We start from the raw sequence: 17,912 nt of genomic DNA, 5'->3' as shown, positions 1-17,912 counted from the left end.
AGGAAGGAAGGTCATGGTAAATGGGGAAAGAGGACGCAAGGAGTGGGGACCGGGGACATCTGAGAGATGGAGAAGAAGTGGGAGAAGAAGAAAGGAAAGATGAGGAAATTTAAGGAAGCGAGCAAAATGGAAAAAGGACGAGAGAATTTTTTTTAAAACTCAACATACTGACACTGCTGGGCATGGTATGCGGTGCTATGTGCTTGGGGGCTGCATAGCTGGGCTGGCCCTGCCCTGCTTTGTGGGGCTTAGAAATAAGATGCGGTGGGGGTTCTCAAGGACTTTCTAGAAGGTAAGCCTCAGGCAGCCGGAAAAGGGAAGAGCATGGAATTGGAGTGGAAAGAAAAGGTTTGAGGGGAGGGGCGGGGAGATGGAGAAAAGAAAAGAAAAAATGAAGGGCAGGGATTGAGAATGGAGAAATGCAGAGGGAAAGAGAAGACGGAAGAGGAAGAAATTCAGAAAGGAAATTAGGGAGCGCGATCCTCTGTGTTTGACCTTGGCATGGCATGGCATGCACTCTTCAAGCTGGAAATGTGCGTTGTGTCAGTGTTGAGAGAGGAGGTGGCTGCTGTTGGAAGAAAGCAAGGAGGGAAGAAAGGAAATGTGGAGAATAGGGAGAAATGTGGAAATGTGAGAGGGAGAAAGAAAGGGGGAAGGAGGGAGGGAGGGAAGGGGTCACCACAGGAAGAAGAAGGCCCAGCCAAGAGCACAGAGAGGAAAGAAGCTAGGGATAGACATGGATGGAATAGAAGATGGAGCAGAAGAGAGAATCACCTGGATTATTGCAAAAGCTCCTAAAAGGCCTCCCATCATCTGCCCTTGCCTTCCCTCCAGTGGTTTCTCAACACAACCAAGTGACTCTTTTAAACATAGTCAGATCAAGTCACTCCTCTGCTCCAGATTCTGCTATGGCTCCCAATCCAGTAGAATAAAAGTCCCAGTTCTGACAATGCCCTTTGAGGATCCATGTGATCTGCCTAGGACCTGTTTTGAGTTCATCCTCTCCATCCCAGCCAGTGGCCTCAGCACCAGACCCCAAGCCCATTGCTACCTCAGGCCTTTGCATGGCTGGCCCGTCTGCTTAGAAGAATGTTCTTTCCCTCAATATTTTTCATGTCTCACTCCCTTACCTTCAAGTTTATGCTCACATGTGACCTGAATGAGACTGACCCTGACCACTCTATTTAAGATTTACAACTCACCCCACCCCTGCATTCCCAATCTCTTTACTTCAATTTTTTAAGTTTTTCTGATAGTACTGCTCACCTTATAACTACATGATGGACTTCTTTATTGTTTCAGGAACTGTCTCCCCCTCGCCCCCTGCCACTCTTTGTTTTGCAAGCTGATGTATCTTGAGTGCCTGGCACAGTACCTGGCACGTTGGAGGTGCTCAGGAAATATCTGTGGGGTGAATGAGGGAAGAATGAATGGTGCCAGAGAAAGGAGATGAGGAGCAGGCTGTGTTGGGTCTTCCTGGTAGGGCTTGTGGGGTGGGAGCATGAGAAGCTGGCTGGGTGCATGGAGTTTGCTTTCTGCTGTGTAGCTTGAGCTGAGAGGGCTTTGAGGTTGCTGGGGTTCACCTCAGGCCATCCCGAGGCAGTTATTGTAGGGTTGACAGGCAAACACTGTAAACTCCCACAGAGGTCCCTCCAACCCAGAAAGTCAAAGGATGGAAGTATGGCCATTACTCATTACCAGGGCTGGAGAAGTCATCTTTAGGCCCCAAACTCCTCAGGAGTTTGGCACTCCTGACGACCCCTGCTTCTGGACCCAGTTGGCCCCAGAGGTTGTCGGGGTCCAGCTCCACCCACAGAAATCCTTTGGAGTGTCGAAGCTGCACGTTTGCCTAGTGCAGACTGAGGGGAAAGAAAGGAGGGAGGATTCTCTTTTTCTAAGAGAGGCAGCTCCGAAACGTACGTCTTGATCTGGAGTCAGAATTCTGAGTCCTGATCTGGGTCCTACTTGGAGCCACTGGTGGCTTTCAACCCAGATACAATCCTGCTGTCTAGAGGCTATGTTTCTGGCACTTGATTACTTAACCTGTCCAAGTCTCAAAGTTTCCTCATCTACAAACTGAGCACAACAGAACCAGCCTGTTGTGAATTAGATCGTGAGCAGCAAGCGTCTAGCACAGTGTCTGTGCTCAGGGAATGTTAGTTCTTTGCACCCAGCTTCTGGAATTTTCCTTCACTTGAATTTGCTCCCCTCAAATCTCTAGCATCACCTTAGAGGGCTAATTCTAGATGGATCTAGGGTAATAGCCAGGGCGATCAAATGTCCATGTTTGCCCAGGACTGAAGGTTTCCTGAGATGCAGGACTTTCAATGCAAAAATAGAGACATCCCAGGGCAAACTGGGAATGGTTGGTCACTTTAAGACAAGTCTCACCACAACTCTGTTAAGAGAAGCTCTCTCTAGGTGTTGCTGCTTCAGGATTCACAGTGTAGGGTGTGGAGGTAGAGGGAAGTAAGTAGTCCCAAGTTTGGGGGAAATAAGGATCATGGTCCCTGAGCTACTCCTTCCTCTCTGGGCAGGTGGTGGGGAAGGGAGAGAGAGGAGGAGGGCCAGGGGCTCACCCTGATCGCAGGAGCCCTGATGGATAGAGATGGCATCCAGGGCGATGTCCAGGTAAGCCATGCTGCCCTCACACCTTCAAACATCAGCTGTAGGAGGGATGAGGGAACCAACCACCCCCGTGAGCCCCTTTGCCTAAGGCTCCTGAATCCTGATGGCCCAGCCCCCACCCCCTCCTCATAGGGGCCCCTAGCACCCAATTCCCACTGGGCCCCAGGCTCTGCCCTCCGTCTCACCTGGCAGGGCAGCGCAAGCTCCGTGGACACGGTGATAAGCAGTGGGCATCTAGGAGGGGCTCTGGGTGTTAACATGTTTCCAGAGTATGTTGGGGCGCTTGCCCTTGGTGCCCAAGAAGTGCAGCAGTTTGAGCTGGGTGCCCCATGACAGCCCAAACATATGGTAGGCAAAGCACACGCAGAGGGGGCCTTGCTCCCATATAGGGGGGCTGCACAGGCAGGCCACCCCACCCCGGTGGAAAGCGCTTGGTTCCATGTGCAGGCTCCACCAGAGCCCAGGATGGTGAGGCCCTGCCACCCCAAGGGCTGCCCCTCACCCCTACCCCCAGGCGCACACTTCCATGCTGCCTCCCTTCTCCCTGCACACAGAACTCTCTAAGCCTTGGCTTCTTCATCTCCACTGCGGTACCTCCGGGGGCGCCGGTGGTGGCGGGCCCTTTGGCTTGAGTCCAGTCCCCATCATCTTCGGACTCTTGGGTCCAGTGACAGAGCAGTTTGGAGCCATCCTCAAAATCACACTTGGTGAGAATGGCTGGGAAGAATGGGCTACTGTGAGCCCGGGAGGGAGGAACAAAGCAGCTGTAGAGCCGACCTGAGGGCAGGAATTAGTGGAATTGTTAAACTTGGAGAAGGCGGCCACTGAGATTTAGGGTCCAGAGCAGAGATTTGAGAAAGAGAATCTGGGCAATAAGTCATTTCTTAGGAGAAATTTGGTGGAGGGGGGGGGTGCCGAATGCCCAGGTCAGGGGTCGCACACTGAGTTCCCAGAGTTCCTTTGAATGTGAATCATTTAGGCAAGGATTGTACTCAGCCCTGCTTCTCACTCCACCCTCTATCATGGAGGGGCTGCCCTTCACTCATTTATTACCTACTGATGTCTTTGCCCAACTCCGAGCAGGGAGAGAAGGTCTGAGCAGCCCTGATTTCCAACTCATAGTTTTCCCTAGGGCTGTGAACAACTGGCTTCCAGCCTGGAGGCTTCTCTTTCCTTGGGGTTGATTTGGAGAAAAAAAAAAAAGTAATATTTGTTATTATCAAGACTCATAATACTCTATGATTGTGAGCTTTCTGAGTGGTTGTTTATGCAGGGTATTTCTTGTTATCCACATCGTATCGAAGTGAATGCAGTGAACATGTATACGTGCCTTCTTTAAGGTTTTCGAAAAGGTCACCCACAGCTCCCTCACCTTAAGTTTTTATCTGTCTCCTAAAAAGTCTCTCCCCTCTGAGCTCCTGTCATCTCCATTGGTTCCCTCCACGCCTCTGTGCCCTAGATGGCCCATGAGTGACTGAGTCTCACTCACACAGTGCTTAAGAGTTCACGCCTGGGGAATCTTGTTCCTTCAGGTTGAGGTCTGTTGTGCCATAGGCCACGTTTTCCCTATAGAGTAGGCACTGTATGGGTCTGTGTTGTCAGGCTGGTGGCAGGGGTGGTATTGCCCTAGCTCCCTGCAACTGAACATAGAGACGAATCTAAAGGGCTCGTGCCTCCACACCAAAAATCCCACAGAGAAGCCCAGCTTCCCTTGTCAGGTGGCACGGGCCACATAGAAAAGCCTTTGTGTTAATTCTTTAGTCCTGTGAACAAGTTCTACATGTTCAAGTCCTCCTGAAACAAGCTCCAGGACCCCAAGCCATCCATCATTTCCTGCTGCTCCCTACTTGGAGTCTCTCTGATCAGCTGGGTCTGGTCTGGATGTTGTCCATCTTCTGAGGGCCCAACCCCACTCTCCTCCCCTGCCATCCCCACATCTGTCTCCCCAGCTTACAGGACAGGGGCAGGCCTGTGGCCCTGGCCCCGGGCAGCCCCCACCAGCAGCACCAGAGTCCACACTGGAGAAGCCATGACGGCACTCAGAGGCGGCTCTTGGGAGAGGGGAAGGCACAGTGAGGTGCCCGGGCTGCCTTATACCCCCCAGCCCTTCTCGCTTGGTATCTTTCCGAGGATGCCATGAAAACTGGACAGTAAGAGAACACAAGAGCACTCTGGGCAACGAAAACCACCAGGGCCAAAATTTAAAATCCGATAGAAGAGATATAACTGAAGTCAAAAGAAATCAAATCAGAGCCAGAGAGAGAAAAGAGAAAGAGACTTGGAGGATCAGTCCAAGAGGTCGAGCATCCAACCAAAAGGTTTCAAAGAGAGAACTAAGGAAAATAAATGACTTAAGAAAAACACAAGATTTCCCAGAGCTGAGATTCCAGTCTCTCAGTTAAAAGGGGTCTAGTAGGATGAATGCAAAGAGACCCATGAAAGGCATGTCATGAAATTTCAGAGTATCAGGTGAGGAGGGAATCCTAAACATCTCCAGACGGAAAACAGCAGGTCACATCCTAAGGATCAGGAATCAGCCTGGCATCAGACTTCTGAATAGCCACCATGGATTCTAAGAGTAGTGGAACATTGTCTGCAGAATTCCAACAGAAAATCACTTCAAACTCAAAATTGTATAGCTGGCAATGGTGACAAAGACAACTAGAGATCAAATACATAGGACAGGAGACCTGTACTGGCAAAGAATTGAGAAAGATGTCACAGAGGAAGACACACAACCAGCCAGTGAACATTGGAAAGGTGCTCTGCTTCATTAGTAATAAGGGAAATGCTCATCAAAACTACAACAGTCATAGAACAACAATTTCAAAAATTGTGTTGGCCAAGACGCAGATAGACACACTCAGATACATTGACGCTAAGAGTGTATGGTGGGGAACACTTCTTAGAAGGTAATTTGACAATGACTATTAAACTTTCATATGTGTTTATCTTAGACCCAGCATTTCCTTTCTAGAAAATCTTCCCACAGAACTATAGGAGAATTTTCACAAAGATGTACATACCTTAAAGATGTCCATTGCAGCTCTGTTCACAATCAGAATAAAAAATTGAGGTTATCTAACTGTTTACCAGTAGATATGTAGTGGGGTCATATTCAAGGAATATTATTCATATTAAGAAATGTTATATAGGTATTCAAAAGAATGGTGCTCTTCAAAAAATTATGAATGGAATTACCATACAATCTGGATATATACCCCAAAGAATTGAAAACAGAGACTTCAACAGGTACTTGTACACCCATGTTTATATGGCATTATTCACAGTAGCCAAAAGGTGGAAATAACCCAAGTTGCCACAGACAAATGGCTAAACAAAATGTATGCATACACAATGGAGTATTATTCAGCCTTGAAAAGGAAGGAAGTTTGGACACCTGCTACAACATGGATGAAACTTGAGGACGCTGCTAAGTGAAACAAGCTTGACACAGAAGGACAGGTGCTGTGTGGTTCGACTCACATGAGGTCCATAGAGTGGTCATACTCAGAGACAGAGAGAGCAGAATGGCCGTTGCCCAGGACTGGGGGTCGGGGGGGAGGGATTGGGAGTTAGTGTTTCACCGGGACAGAGTTTCAGATTGGGAAAATGAAAAGGTCTGGAGATGGATGGAGGGGATAGTTGTACAACAACGTGAATGGACTCAATGCCACTGAACTGGACACTTAAAAAGGGTTAAGAAGATGAATTTTATGTGTATTTTACCACAGTTTAAAAAGTGATTTAAAAAGTATTACTTGATATTATGATATTGTATATTAAAATTTATTCCTGACTTAGAGAAGAAGGGAATTGTGGCAGATCTGTATGTTCTGATACGGGAAGAACAGCTCTCTTAGTGAAATAGATGACTCACAGATAAACAAACTTACAGTGTGATCTCATTTATGTAAAATCCCCAAACAAATGTATATGTTTATAACATGTATTTAAGTCTAGACGTAGAGATAGAACAAGGATACATAGCACGCTGCTCACAGTAGTTCCTTTGGGAAGGCACGACCGGGATTTCCATGTGTTCTCCATATTCACGCACACAGCGAGAATGCTGCCGTGCAGTCCTGTGTGACAGATTTGGCTCATCATAGAGACTTGAGAGGAAGCCATGTGAGGGGCCTGGCTGGGAAAAAGCCAGACTGGAGGGTTTAAGGAGGGAGTGAAAGTGGAAGGAAAGGGTCTCAACAAGAGGCAGGGACAAGTTTCAGAGCTATAGGGGAGAGCAGGGGCAGAATTGAGACAAAATAGGGTGTTTTCAAGAGAAGAGAAATCTGAACCTGTATAAATGCTCAAGGGAGGGTCCAACAGCCAGTGAGATGAGAAAGGGCTCATGAGAAGGTGGGAAGGAAGAGTCTAGAACACAGACAACAGAGGGACAAGCCAGCTCTTGATAAGAAAGATTCAGGGCGCAGGCGCTGTGCACGTTTAATGGCTTCTTTATCTGTGAATAGGGGAGTGGAGAAGGGCCCAGGGCAAGAAGGCCACCAATGCTGCCCATAGCCAGCTCACCCCTCCCTCCCAGCTGGGCTCACGCCAGCCTCCCTCCTCTGCCTCACCCCTTCCCGCCTTTTGCCACACCTCACAACTGCAGGACACACTTTACAATTGCATCAGGACTTCACTCCCAGTCTGGTAGGCAGGCAGACAAGTGGCCAGGTCCCACTTGCATTTTCAAATCGCTGTCCTGGCAGCCTGGATGGATAGGGATCAAGGAGAGGCTGGTCAAAGCCTGGGAGATGGGAGGGGGAGTTGCAGAGGGTGAGAGATGGTGAGAAATGGTGGCACCAATGCGTGAGGCATGAGGCAGCAGGAGTGGGGATGTGAACGCGTTGAGAGCCCTCTGGGAGCTGCAAACAGCAGTTCTTGCAGGCTGACCTAACTGAATCTCACATCCTCTTCACTGCAAAATTATTGTCCTCATTTTCCATGTGTGGGTCTGAGCACTGGAGAAATTAAATCAGTTGCTCAGATGGGAGCATGGCACTCAGTCCCCACGCTGTATCTTCCCCCCCTTTCTGTGAGGTGCCCCCCAGGGGCTGTCAGGGGGCTTCTGGATGGGGGAAGGGCCCCACACAGTCAAAGCAGTTCTGATCTGTTTCATAAATAGCTATTCTACCCAAGATGGCAGCCAAAAGGGCAGGTTGGAGGCTTTTGAAAACCCTGTCGATGCTCACTCACATGCAGAGAAGTATATAGGCTGGAGGGCCAGCTGGCATGCAATGGGCTCAGCTATCACATCCAGATGCCCTGTGTCCCACCACACCCAGGTGTTCCTAGAAACCTTTCTCATTCCTGTCACCTTGTCAGCTCCCTACTCCCTACTATCAAATCTTTTTCTCCATTGCCCCTAACAAGTGACAGTGACATCTGGGCTGACCATTCTCTTGAGCTGTCAGGGAGGTGTGCCAGGCATGAGAGAAGGAAGTCCCAAACCCCTTTGCAGTCTGGAGACTCCTTCTGCCCAAATGAGCACCAACAGGGCCCATGCAGGAGTCAAACCCAGGGGGAGAGAGGTTCTCTGCCCCTTCAGATAAAATCTGAGACTATAAAGGATGCCCAGCCGGCACCATGATCTACCCTCCCTCTATGCCAGCTTAGGAGAGTGAGCAACAAAGGGACCAAGCCAGGAAAGGGTTAACCCAGGGACGAGCAGCAGAAGCCAATTGATCCACAGCCTCTCCAGGTTGGGCAATAAGTCTGCTGAAGGCTGCTTGGCTGACCTCCTTTTGGTGCCACCAGGCTGGGCAATAACAGCTTCCAAGCTGTCAAGGCAGGACAGGAAGGGCTGGTGGTGCAGAAGGAAACCACTGGGCTCTGCATTTTGAGGACTCAGGAACCGAACAAGGGTTTGTCACTTGACAAGAGTGGCAGCTTCAGGAATTGGTGTAAGAGACTCTGGGACTTGGAAAAACCTGTGAATCACTCTAGAGACCTGGAGCCAGTCCTGGCCTCCCTCCCTGTGTGTCCTGGGACACTTTACTCACCCTCTCTGGGCCTCAGTTTCCTCATCTGTAAGATGGAAAGACTAGCACAGCCAATTTTTTTAAAATCAGAAATATTTGTGGGTAAAAATATTTATTTCTTTTAATGATCAATTTTTAAAAATCAGGAAGGAAGTTTATAGACATCTGGGCATGATTCACGTAAGCTCCGAGTCATAATGCTATCTGTTTTTCTGTTGCCAGTAATCTTTCATAATGTCAGTTTTATGATGGAATTTTAGACGAATACGCCAGATGGAAATAATACAGTTAACATTCAGCTTCGTTTACAACGTCTAAGAGGTTCCATTTAGCTAACTCAACTCCAGCAACAAGTACCTGTTATGGTGAGACCAGTAGACTGGGCAGTTCCAGGAAAAGCCCAGGCAGCCTGTGGGCTGCAGCAGGCAGGTTTATTTGGTCAGCCTGGTGCTCAGGCCCAGAGAGAGACTTGGGCCAGTAGTACTCAAGGCCAAGAAACCAAAGTCAAGGTGGTTGCAGGATTCTGGGGCTGCAGGAGGCCGCTGAGTTGGCTCCTAGTGCCAGGAGACTTGAGTGGTGGGGTGGCTGGTAGGTGCTTTCTGCCTCTCCTGGGAGGAAGTGGGAGCCGGAGGCAGGGATGGAGTGGGAAGGAGTTGTAATGGAGAGATGGATGGGCCTCTCCTCAGTCCTTTCCCTCCACTCTCTCCTCACCCCACGAAGAGGGACTAGGAGTCAGGAAGCCTGGCTCCTGGTCCTGACGCTTCCTCTCAATGTCTTATAACCATGGCAATGCCTGTAATCTCTCTGGTTCTCAGTTTTCAAAAAATGGGGATCTTTTCTGTCTCTGGCTTGCTTATAGGGTTAGGAGAACAAACCCTATGAATCACAAAGCACTCAACAAACACAAGGCACTTCCATTAAACAATGACATAACCCACTGACTCAGAACTGGGGGGTGAGCTCCTGGCCCACCCAGAAGTCAGAGGAGCTGCTCTGCCACTTACCTGGTGGAACTTAGTTAGTTCCCAGTATGATAAATGGAGATGATCCCTGAGGTCCTCCATTTCTTGAACTTGTGATGAGAATCACAACAGATCATGTAGGCGCCAGAGTTTAATATGTTGTTAATCATTTTCATAATAGTACAGAAGAAAGCTCACTCTCCTGGCCCATACTGGCTTCTGCTAGCAGCGGCCTCTTTGCATATCGTGTATGTCGCAGAGACCCTGGTGCTCACCAGGTTTTCCCATCCAGGACCTCCCAAAACTGTCACATACCAAGCTGGCTATACCTACATCAAACAGCTCCCATCTTTTGCCCCCAGGGACCTGTCTGCCCTCGGAGGACCAGCGCCGTGAGTGGCACAGACTGTCATTCCATATTCCCCATCACTTAGAGCAAAGACTGGCACATAGTAGACACTCCACAGACGTGGAATAAATTAATTATGTTCTTAATCTTTTTAACACACTCACCCATCACACCTGGCCCAGGTCATATAGTTCAGGTTCTTTTAACTATTTTTTTAAAAAACTTGAAGCAATAAGAGGTCTGAAGAGTAGTCAAAGAATAAGATGAGTGGCCCTGATTCTGGGGGAAAAAGAGCCAGGTACGCAGCCAGAGGATGTCTAGGCAGCACATCAGGCTAAGAGGTGGACAAGCCTTTGGAGTTGAGTCCTAAATCTTTGGTCCAGGTCTGAGCTGCCATTTATTAGGGGGATTTCTTGGACTTCAGGAAAAGTGTCTTAGCTTCAGTTTTGCCAGCAAGAGAGATACACGGCAGCGAAACAAGAACCAGATGCCATATATGAAAACCACAATACAAATTTTTATTGAAATATGCGGTCAGAGCTCTAAGGATTCTATTGCGTGCAGATTTCCCTAACGTTTCCCAGAAAGGCCTGAAGAGGGCACTGTACTCCAGGAGCAGGGATGGCTGCCCTCAAAATTTTCCTTTGGATCCACCCCTTGACTGACTCCGCCCACTGAGGCTTCACTCCCACCCCACCCCACAAATACACTCGGTAAATACCCTCCAACTCCCAACTGCCCATAATTTCTCCTGCTGCAAATTGCCAAATAGTCTCTCTTTTGCGTATTTGCAAGGGCGTAGTCTGACTTCTCTAAGTCTTGTGATATAAGCAGGAAAAGTCCCCACATAGACTGTAATAGCCAGGAATGGGGTCCTGGTACAGTTTTGTGACATCTTTTGCTATCTGCACATGCCTCTCTTGGGGGGGTAGGTACTTTGCAGCTGAAGCATTATTTCTGGGAAGGAATTTGAAGCGGATTGTCAGAGTAAAGGGTAGATTTAGAAGTAGGGATCAAGAGTGGAGAACTACCTACAGTAGCCCTGGACACAGAATGAATCTCAATGAGAGCTGTCTGGAAGGATGGTTCCTCCTGCAAGTTTCAGAGTAGAGCATCAGTGGTGACTGCACCCAGGCAAGGAAAGAGGTCAGCTGTATTTAGAGGGGGCTTGTGTGTGGAGAAGGCAAAGGCTGATGCTAGGAATGTCACATTAGCTGAAGGGGCCACAGAAAAGAGGCAGGAAATAATAAGGGTCCCGTGGCCAGGGTTGGCAACTGCCTACTGAGAAACAGCCTTGATGGAGCCAACGTATTGACCAGCGTGGGCAGAGCTTGTGGCCTCAGGTCCACTGGGGTCAAGAGGTCAGCTAGGCCATGCGAGGCAGCACGTAGGGCTCAACCCCCTCCACCTTTAGCTTCCCAGGCCTGCTGCTTATTACCAGGATGGGAGCAGAGCCAGGGAAGTAGGGGGTTCCCAGGAAAACAGAAAATCCCAGAGCCACATGTGGTTTTGGTTCTTGCCAGTGAAATTGAGGAATATACAACACCTGGACCCAGGGAGGACCTGGGACCAGCCCCCATTCTACCTTCATGGCTTCTACCCTCCTCCTTGTCCAGTGGGCTCTTGCTGTCACGGGAGTCCCATGAGACCTGGAGAATTCATGGCTTGCCACCTAAACTCTCCAGTCCATCCTGTCCCTGCTTGGTAGGTACAAAAGGAGGTGCTGCCCTGCAACTTGTCCTGGCATCACCAAGATGAGTTTCAGTGTCGCCCAGGACAGCAGTGTCCCCGAGGTTAAGCTCATCTTTAAGTTCCTCCTGCTTCGGAGCCTCAGGCTGACCCAGTGACATCCTTAGATCTGAGTTGAGCTCTGAACAGTTCCTCTGGCCCTTGAGATGTCACCGCTGGCCCTGGAGTGTCCGTGGGATGGGCTGATGCTGAGCTCATAGCCCCTTGACAGGGGGTGGGAGTGGTGGTGTAGAAGGTATGGCATAGGCAGTGGTGGTGAGTGAGGTGGTGGACATGCCTAGGGTGGGAGCACCTGGTCACCTGTCCCCTCTCCTGCAGGCTTCCCCTGTGTACAGCTTCAGCTTTCCCCGCAGAAAATTGGAGTAGATTCGAAAAAGTTTGCACAAAGTATCAACAGAGAATGTTCGGAGTGGAGCAGCAGAGGCTGTGTCTGGAAGGGAGATGGCTTCCTTCTGCTAAAAAGAGAACAAAAAGTTACTGCATGGGGGTCCCGGAGAGAGATGGAACTTGGGACAGAACTGAAGAGGAGATGAGAGAGCCTCAGGGTTCCTTGGCAGGGCCCTTCTGCTGTTTTACAGAAAGGGCAAAGAGCAGTGTGCTACACACCTGGGCTCCCAGCGCCCGAAGCAGGGATGTGAGGCTGCGCAAACCGCTGATGGCTTTATCCACATGCAGATGCAGGGTCTCAACTGGCTGGGAGGAATTGGCCAGCAGGGCCTGGCCCCGAAGTATGGCTTCTGAGAGCAGGGCCAGGCCCTGCCATACTTCTGTGGCCTGCTGCCCGACCTAAAGGGAAAGGACACTTGCAGTTAGTTGGCCCAAGGCAGCCCCTCCCTTTTACTCTCAGCAGCCCCGAGCTCGAGGCTGAGCTAACAGAAGGCGTGGAATAAGTTTTGTGGAATGAATGAATGAACATACTCCATTCAGCCCTCGTCTTTGCTACTCCATTTCTTCTCTCTCTGTATCATTCTCCCTCCAATCCTATTGGATTCCCCAAAATAAGACTCCCCAATAAGAAGGGGAAAAAGATAAACTCACCTCCATCCTCTTCCAAGCATGGAAGTTAACTTTGGTGTCTGGGACGGTGATATTCTCACCAAAACTGCAGCTTTCCGCACAGCCCATCTGAAACGCACAACCCCAGGGGCTTGGGTCATACGACCCTCCAGCTTTGTCCTATATCTGGCTTCCACATAGGTTTTACTGGGGGCTCTGGCTTCCCACCTCCACCCCTGAACCAAGGGCCAGGAAGGAGTCCAGGTTCCCGGATCTTGCTGTACCCCTGGGCCTGACTTCTGTGGACTTGTCCCAGGAAGGGGGCCTCACCGTGGCATTTTCAGCCTCCCTGGCCTCCAGGATGTACCTCTCCAGGACTCGGCTGTCACAGATAAGGTGTGGCAGAGCACCCATGATGGGGAGGCCCAGAGGGAGCAGCAGCAAAGAGAACAGCAGGAGCAGGGCAGGACATTCTAGAAAAGAGCCAGACTGAGTGAGCAGCAAGGAGGGGAGGAGAAGGCTCGTTTTGAGGGGCAGGTTCACGCATCCCGCTCCTCTGCCCCCAGTCAGTCCTCCGACCCCAACCTGGCCCACGCTCAGGTTCTGCTTCCTCTGCCTTCATTCAATCCGGCTGCAGTGTGCACACCCCATCCCCCAACTACCGGCATCCACTTCTCCAGGCCAAACTTCAGTCCCAGTGTGACAGAAGCTGCCCCTCTCGCAGATCCGGGTTACTGCACCAAGACCCAGGTATCAGCTTCCTCTTCACCCAGAGAGCAGCCCCTCGCTCCCCTGAACCCCAGCCCAAACCTTGTCCCCGACTCCAGGTCAGATTGCGCCTCTCCCTGGGACTCCCCAAGCCCTACCGGCACGTGGAGGCTGCCCCACCCCCCTTGCCCTTCCAGGGGCTTTGGCAAGTGGCGGGTCCTTGAACCCAGCCACCTCGGGGCCACTAGCCCCAGCGGTAAATTCCTCTTCAAACAGAGGCCGAGGTGGGCGGGCGAGTACTCACCGCGCACCCCCATCTCCGCGCCCCTCCCAGCCCCTCAGCGACCCGCGGCTCGGCGGGCGCCCTCGCGGGGGGCCCTCATCCCGGGAAGCTCGGCGGGCAGGGCGAGCCCACGGCCGGGTCGGGGGCAGAGCGAGTGAGGGCCCCTAGCCAGGGTCCGGCAGGACGCGCGGCGAGACGACCGGCCGGGGTTGGCCAGGAACTGCCGCTGCGGCCGGGGGTCGGAGCTGTTATCAGCCTGTGTGCGTGCGTGTGTGGGGGTGGGGGGCAGGCTGTGTGCGTGAGGGGTCGCGGGAGGTGGGAGCCAGCGGGGTCAGACAGGGCCGGGACGCCTGGGTCGGGGGCTCCCCTGGGCGGGAACCGAGCGGCGGCGGGCGCGAGGCACCGCTCCCTGGGCATCTGACCCCGGGTTCGAGGGTGCCCCCGGGTGGGCGCCGGCGAGAGGGCTGCCGTTCTGGGAAAGGTGGGAACCCCGACTCCTCGAAGGGTCGGGGGGCTCAGAGCTGGGAGCGCCTGGGTGCCTGCAAGGCTGACGGGTCTGAAAGCTCGGACGGTGCTGGCAGGCACAAGTCGGTTGCCTTCCTTCCCACAGCCCCAGTACTTACCCCAGTGCTGTTCGTTTCCAGTTATTTGATGGGAGTGCAGGAAGCAAGAAATTTGAGGGTCTTGTTCTCCCACTCCTCACTTTCTGAAAACCCAGAAATTGAACTTTTAGGGCACAGAGCACATGGTATGCTGTGCAGGGCACATGCAATTTGACATCCTTTTTCTGACCTGTGATACAGGTTAGCCTGCGTGGCAAAACTCTGGAGAGTTCTGAAACAGCCAACCAGCACAGTGACGGCAGTTCAGATTTGCAGCTAAACCGTTATGGCTTCTAGGAAGCCCTGAGGCAGAGGAGCAAGCTCCCCAGAGCAGGAGTCCAAGACTGGCTGGTCTAACTTTGGAAAGTAGCCTCAGTGGCTTTCCCTGTTAAATGGACATTGATGACAGTACAGTCCCACCCCACTGAGGGTCCATGGAAGACAGCAAAGTCCTACAATACAGGTGGTTGTATGTATTCCTTTCCTTCCTGTCCAGCCTCTATGATATTATTTTATTAATGGACTCAGCACCTTCTTTGTGCAAGACACTTGACTACACACTCTCAAGACAAAAAAACTGAGAAGCTCCTGCCTCCTGGAGTTTGTAGCTTACAACAGAGATAAGATGGGTACACAGGGCAGTGTGTGGGATGGGAGAATGCAGACTGAACTGGGGGAATCAAGGAGGATTTGATGGTGGAAACAACAAGGAGCGCAGCCTAGAAGGGCTGGTAGGATTTTATTGGGAAGAGATGTGAGATTGGCAGGAGAGGCCGAGTCAGCTAACTGAAAGGAGGATCAGGTGTGGGTTCATGGAAGAGAGAGATGGAGATTAGGTTAGAGCACTGGTGGGGAAGGGCCTTGAATGCCACTCTGGAGCATTTGAATTTTGTTAAGAAAGAATGGGAAACTTTCATTCACTCACTCAAGAAATATTTAGTTCTTCAAGAAATGAATATTCATTAAAGAAATACATAAGACCTGGGGCTAGAACAGGTGAGTGAAACAGACAAGATTGCCTGCCCTTGTGGAGCTGACATTCTAGGGGAGAGACAGATGGTAAACACAAACATGAATGAAAGACAGAGGTTCTCCCAAGGCAATGACAAGGAGAAGAGGCATGGAAGGGGCCCAAGAGGTTGCAGTTTTAGAGGAGGCAGTCAAGGATGCCTGCTGAGAAGTGACTTGAATAAAGTCTTATGAAGTTGAGGGAGGGAGCCATACAAGGTGGGGGCATGATCAAAGAGGAGGTCAGAAGGATGAGTGGGAGGGGCAGAGACAGGCTGGTGTGCTTCTGACAGGAGATGATGAGGCCCTGAACTTGCTCCCCTGTCCTGCTCTGGGGCCCACCGGCACTGCTGGACTGACTCCCATCTGCACAATCCCACTGCAGCCGCTGGTCCCAGTTTCCCTGGTACCCAGGCAGCCTCCCAGCCGCACTTGGCCTGCAGAGCCAGGTTCTGCTCACTTCCCAGATCCCAGCTGTGGGACAAACACATGTACACTCACGTCCACACACATCTGAACGTGCATTCTGTCCCACCCCCCACCCCCACTCCCCCGGCTCTGCTCTCTGGGTCCTGATTCCTGCGTCACTGCCCTGACCTGACCACAGAGAGGGGGCCAGAGACAGATGTAGGGTGGACACAGCCTGAGGAGGAGGAGGAGAGGAGAAGCCTTTGGAGCTGGAGGACTTACTCTTTTCATTATAGCAGCTTGTCTGAGGCCCCTTGGCCCCTAACTTCAAGAAAGGAGGGAGATGGGCCATGAGCACCAGCCCCTGGGTGCTAGGACCTGCTGGACCAAGTGGTCCCAGCTCATCCTCTGGGGCTTTTGGAGAGGTGGAGAGAGGATCTCACCTGTCCCATGCCCAGCCCCTTAACTGTAGTAATCCTACTAAGAGGGCAGAAGCTGGTTTGGGGGCCAACTTCAACCCATGTGCTCCTGGGTACTGCCCAGCATAGTCCAGCTAGCCATCCTTGACAACAGGGTACCCTGACAGCATGAAGAAAGCAGGAGACAGCTACCTGGGGTCCCCCTTCTGATGCCCACCACCCAGCCAGTGCCCCCTCCATCTGCTCTGTGTGTTCTCTGGCATGGTGCTGGCCCAGTACTAGGACCACTGCCAAGGGTCTCCTTACTGGCCTCTCCAGTTAATCCCCAAGTCTGCCACTAGATTAACTTTCCCATTGAAGAGCCTCGTTCATGTCACTCCCCAGAGCAGGAGCCTGTCCTGGATCCCAGCTCCCTCAGAACCAAGACCCTCTGTGTTCTGCCACCCACCTACCTTTCCAGCCTATTCTCCCATTTGCTCATTCCCACTCCCTACATCACTGGGGTTCAACTAGATGGTTTGCTGCTTCCTGCCCTTTGCTCACTCTGAGCCCTCCACCTGGGTCACCAGCCAACCTCCCTTCTTCAAAGCCCAAGCCCAAGCATTACCTCCTCTATGAAGCCTTTCCTGATCCCCCAGTGGGAAGCTGTCTCCTTTTTCTGCACTGCCATCATTTATGTTTCCCACAGGCTGGGCCACCACATACAATTGTCAAGGCTGAGCTCTGCCCAAATCCAGGGGGTGTCATTCATATAGACTCTGATAGGAATGGTACTCTCTGGAGTCAGGCAGCACAGGTACCCTATTAATCAGAGAAGAGAGCAAAGGACAGTGTAGGGCAGGTCTTGTTCACATTGCCACCCAGCAGGCATCCAGCATATCGCCTGTTTGTGTTCAGTATTCATGTGTGGCTTGCACTATGTGGTCCCTCCATTCCAAACACCTCAACCAGAGAACAGGAAGCCTTGACAGGGAAGTGAGATAATCCTGAGTGCATGCTGGAGCCAGGCCTGGACAACCTAGCTCTGGGGTCTCGGGGGCTTGTGAGGCCTCCATCCACTTCCTGAGCAAGCAGCCACTGAGGCAGGGCCTGAAAAGGCACAGTTGTGACAAGAGGATGGTGGGGGTGGAGGCAGGCTCTGTTCCATGGAGTCTTCCTGGCAGCCAACTCAGACTGAAAATCCAAGAAGCAAATTTACAGTCCCCCTGAGCTGTCCCAGACCCGGGGCAGCATGAAGCCCCAGCTGCCTGGAGTCGTGCTGGGGATGAGGTGGGACCTCTGGGCCTCTCCTCCCTCCTCCTTTCCAAGCAGTGGCTTCTTGGCTTGGTTTGGGAGTTCAGCCAGCGGTGCAGAAGACCTTCTGTGCTGGGAAGTGAGGTGGCCGGGGAAAATGGAGGGTGTGTGTGGAGTGGAGGGGAGGGCTTCCTGGCCCTTGGGGAACTGGGAAGGGAGCAAGAATACTGGACAATGGATTCCTACCAGAGAACCAAAGAAAGTCCTGTGTGAAGGTCAATTTTGAGAAACTGAGGCAAGGGCTGCTTATTTGGCCACTAAGTAGCCAGTAGAACCAGATATCTGTGTTTCTGTTCTCAGCCACCAACTCTGTGGCCCAGGGCTTAAAGTGGATGCCCAGTAAACAGGGGAGCCCAGATTGGTGCCTGAGTTCTGCCACTTACTAACACCTGACTTGGACAAGAGACTTTATCCTCTGAGTCTGGGGATGGTGTAAATGATAGTAATCACTTTGTAGTGCTGTTGTAGGATTAGGTAACGCCTGGCACAGGGCAATCAATAAATGCAAGCTATTATTATTGCA

The 17,912-nt window shown here is 51.5% G+C and overlaps 2 protein-coding genes across 2 annotated transcripts in view; both read right to left on the bottom strand.

Annotated features, from left to right (window-relative positions):
- The window catches only part of ZAN (zonadhesin), a 32,303-nt gene extending 27,644 nt beyond the window's left edge, over window positions 1–4,659 (bottom strand). The window contains 7 exon segments of the mRNA XM_073214264.1: window positions 1,123–1,125; window positions 1,699–1,741; window positions 1,744–1,859; window positions 2,580–2,653; window positions 2,867–3,104; window positions 3,223–3,362; window positions 4,583–4,659. Coding sequence (XP_073070365.1) covers window positions 1,123–1,125; window positions 1,699–1,741; window positions 1,744–1,859; window positions 2,580–2,653; window positions 2,867–3,104; window positions 3,223–3,362; window positions 4,583–4,659 — 691 coding nt within the window.
- Window positions 4,660–10,461: 5,802 nt separating this feature from the next.
- Window positions 10,462–13,206, bottom strand: EPO (erythropoietin). The gene is made up of 4 exons (XM_037011867.2): window positions 12,999–13,206; window positions 12,711–12,797; window positions 12,279–12,458; window positions 10,462–12,127 (listed from the first exon to the last, which is right to left on the bottom strand). The coding sequence occupies exons 1-4, from the start codon at window positions 13,080–13,082 to the stop codon at window positions 11,969–11,971; spliced, it is 510 nt and encodes a 169-aa protein (XP_036867762.2). The 5' UTR covers window positions 13,083–13,206; the 3' UTR covers window positions 10,462–11,968.
- Window positions 13,207–17,912: the final 4,706 nt, after the last annotated feature.

Source organism: Manis javanica, chromosome 10 (genome assembly GCF_040802235.1).
Source record: "Manis javanica isolate MJ-LG chromosome 10, MJ_LKY, whole genome shotgun sequence".
NCBI lineage: Eukaryota > Metazoa > Chordata > Mammalia > Pholidota > Manidae > Manis > Manis javanica.
This window is presented reverse-complemented; position numbering and strand designations above follow the sequence as displayed.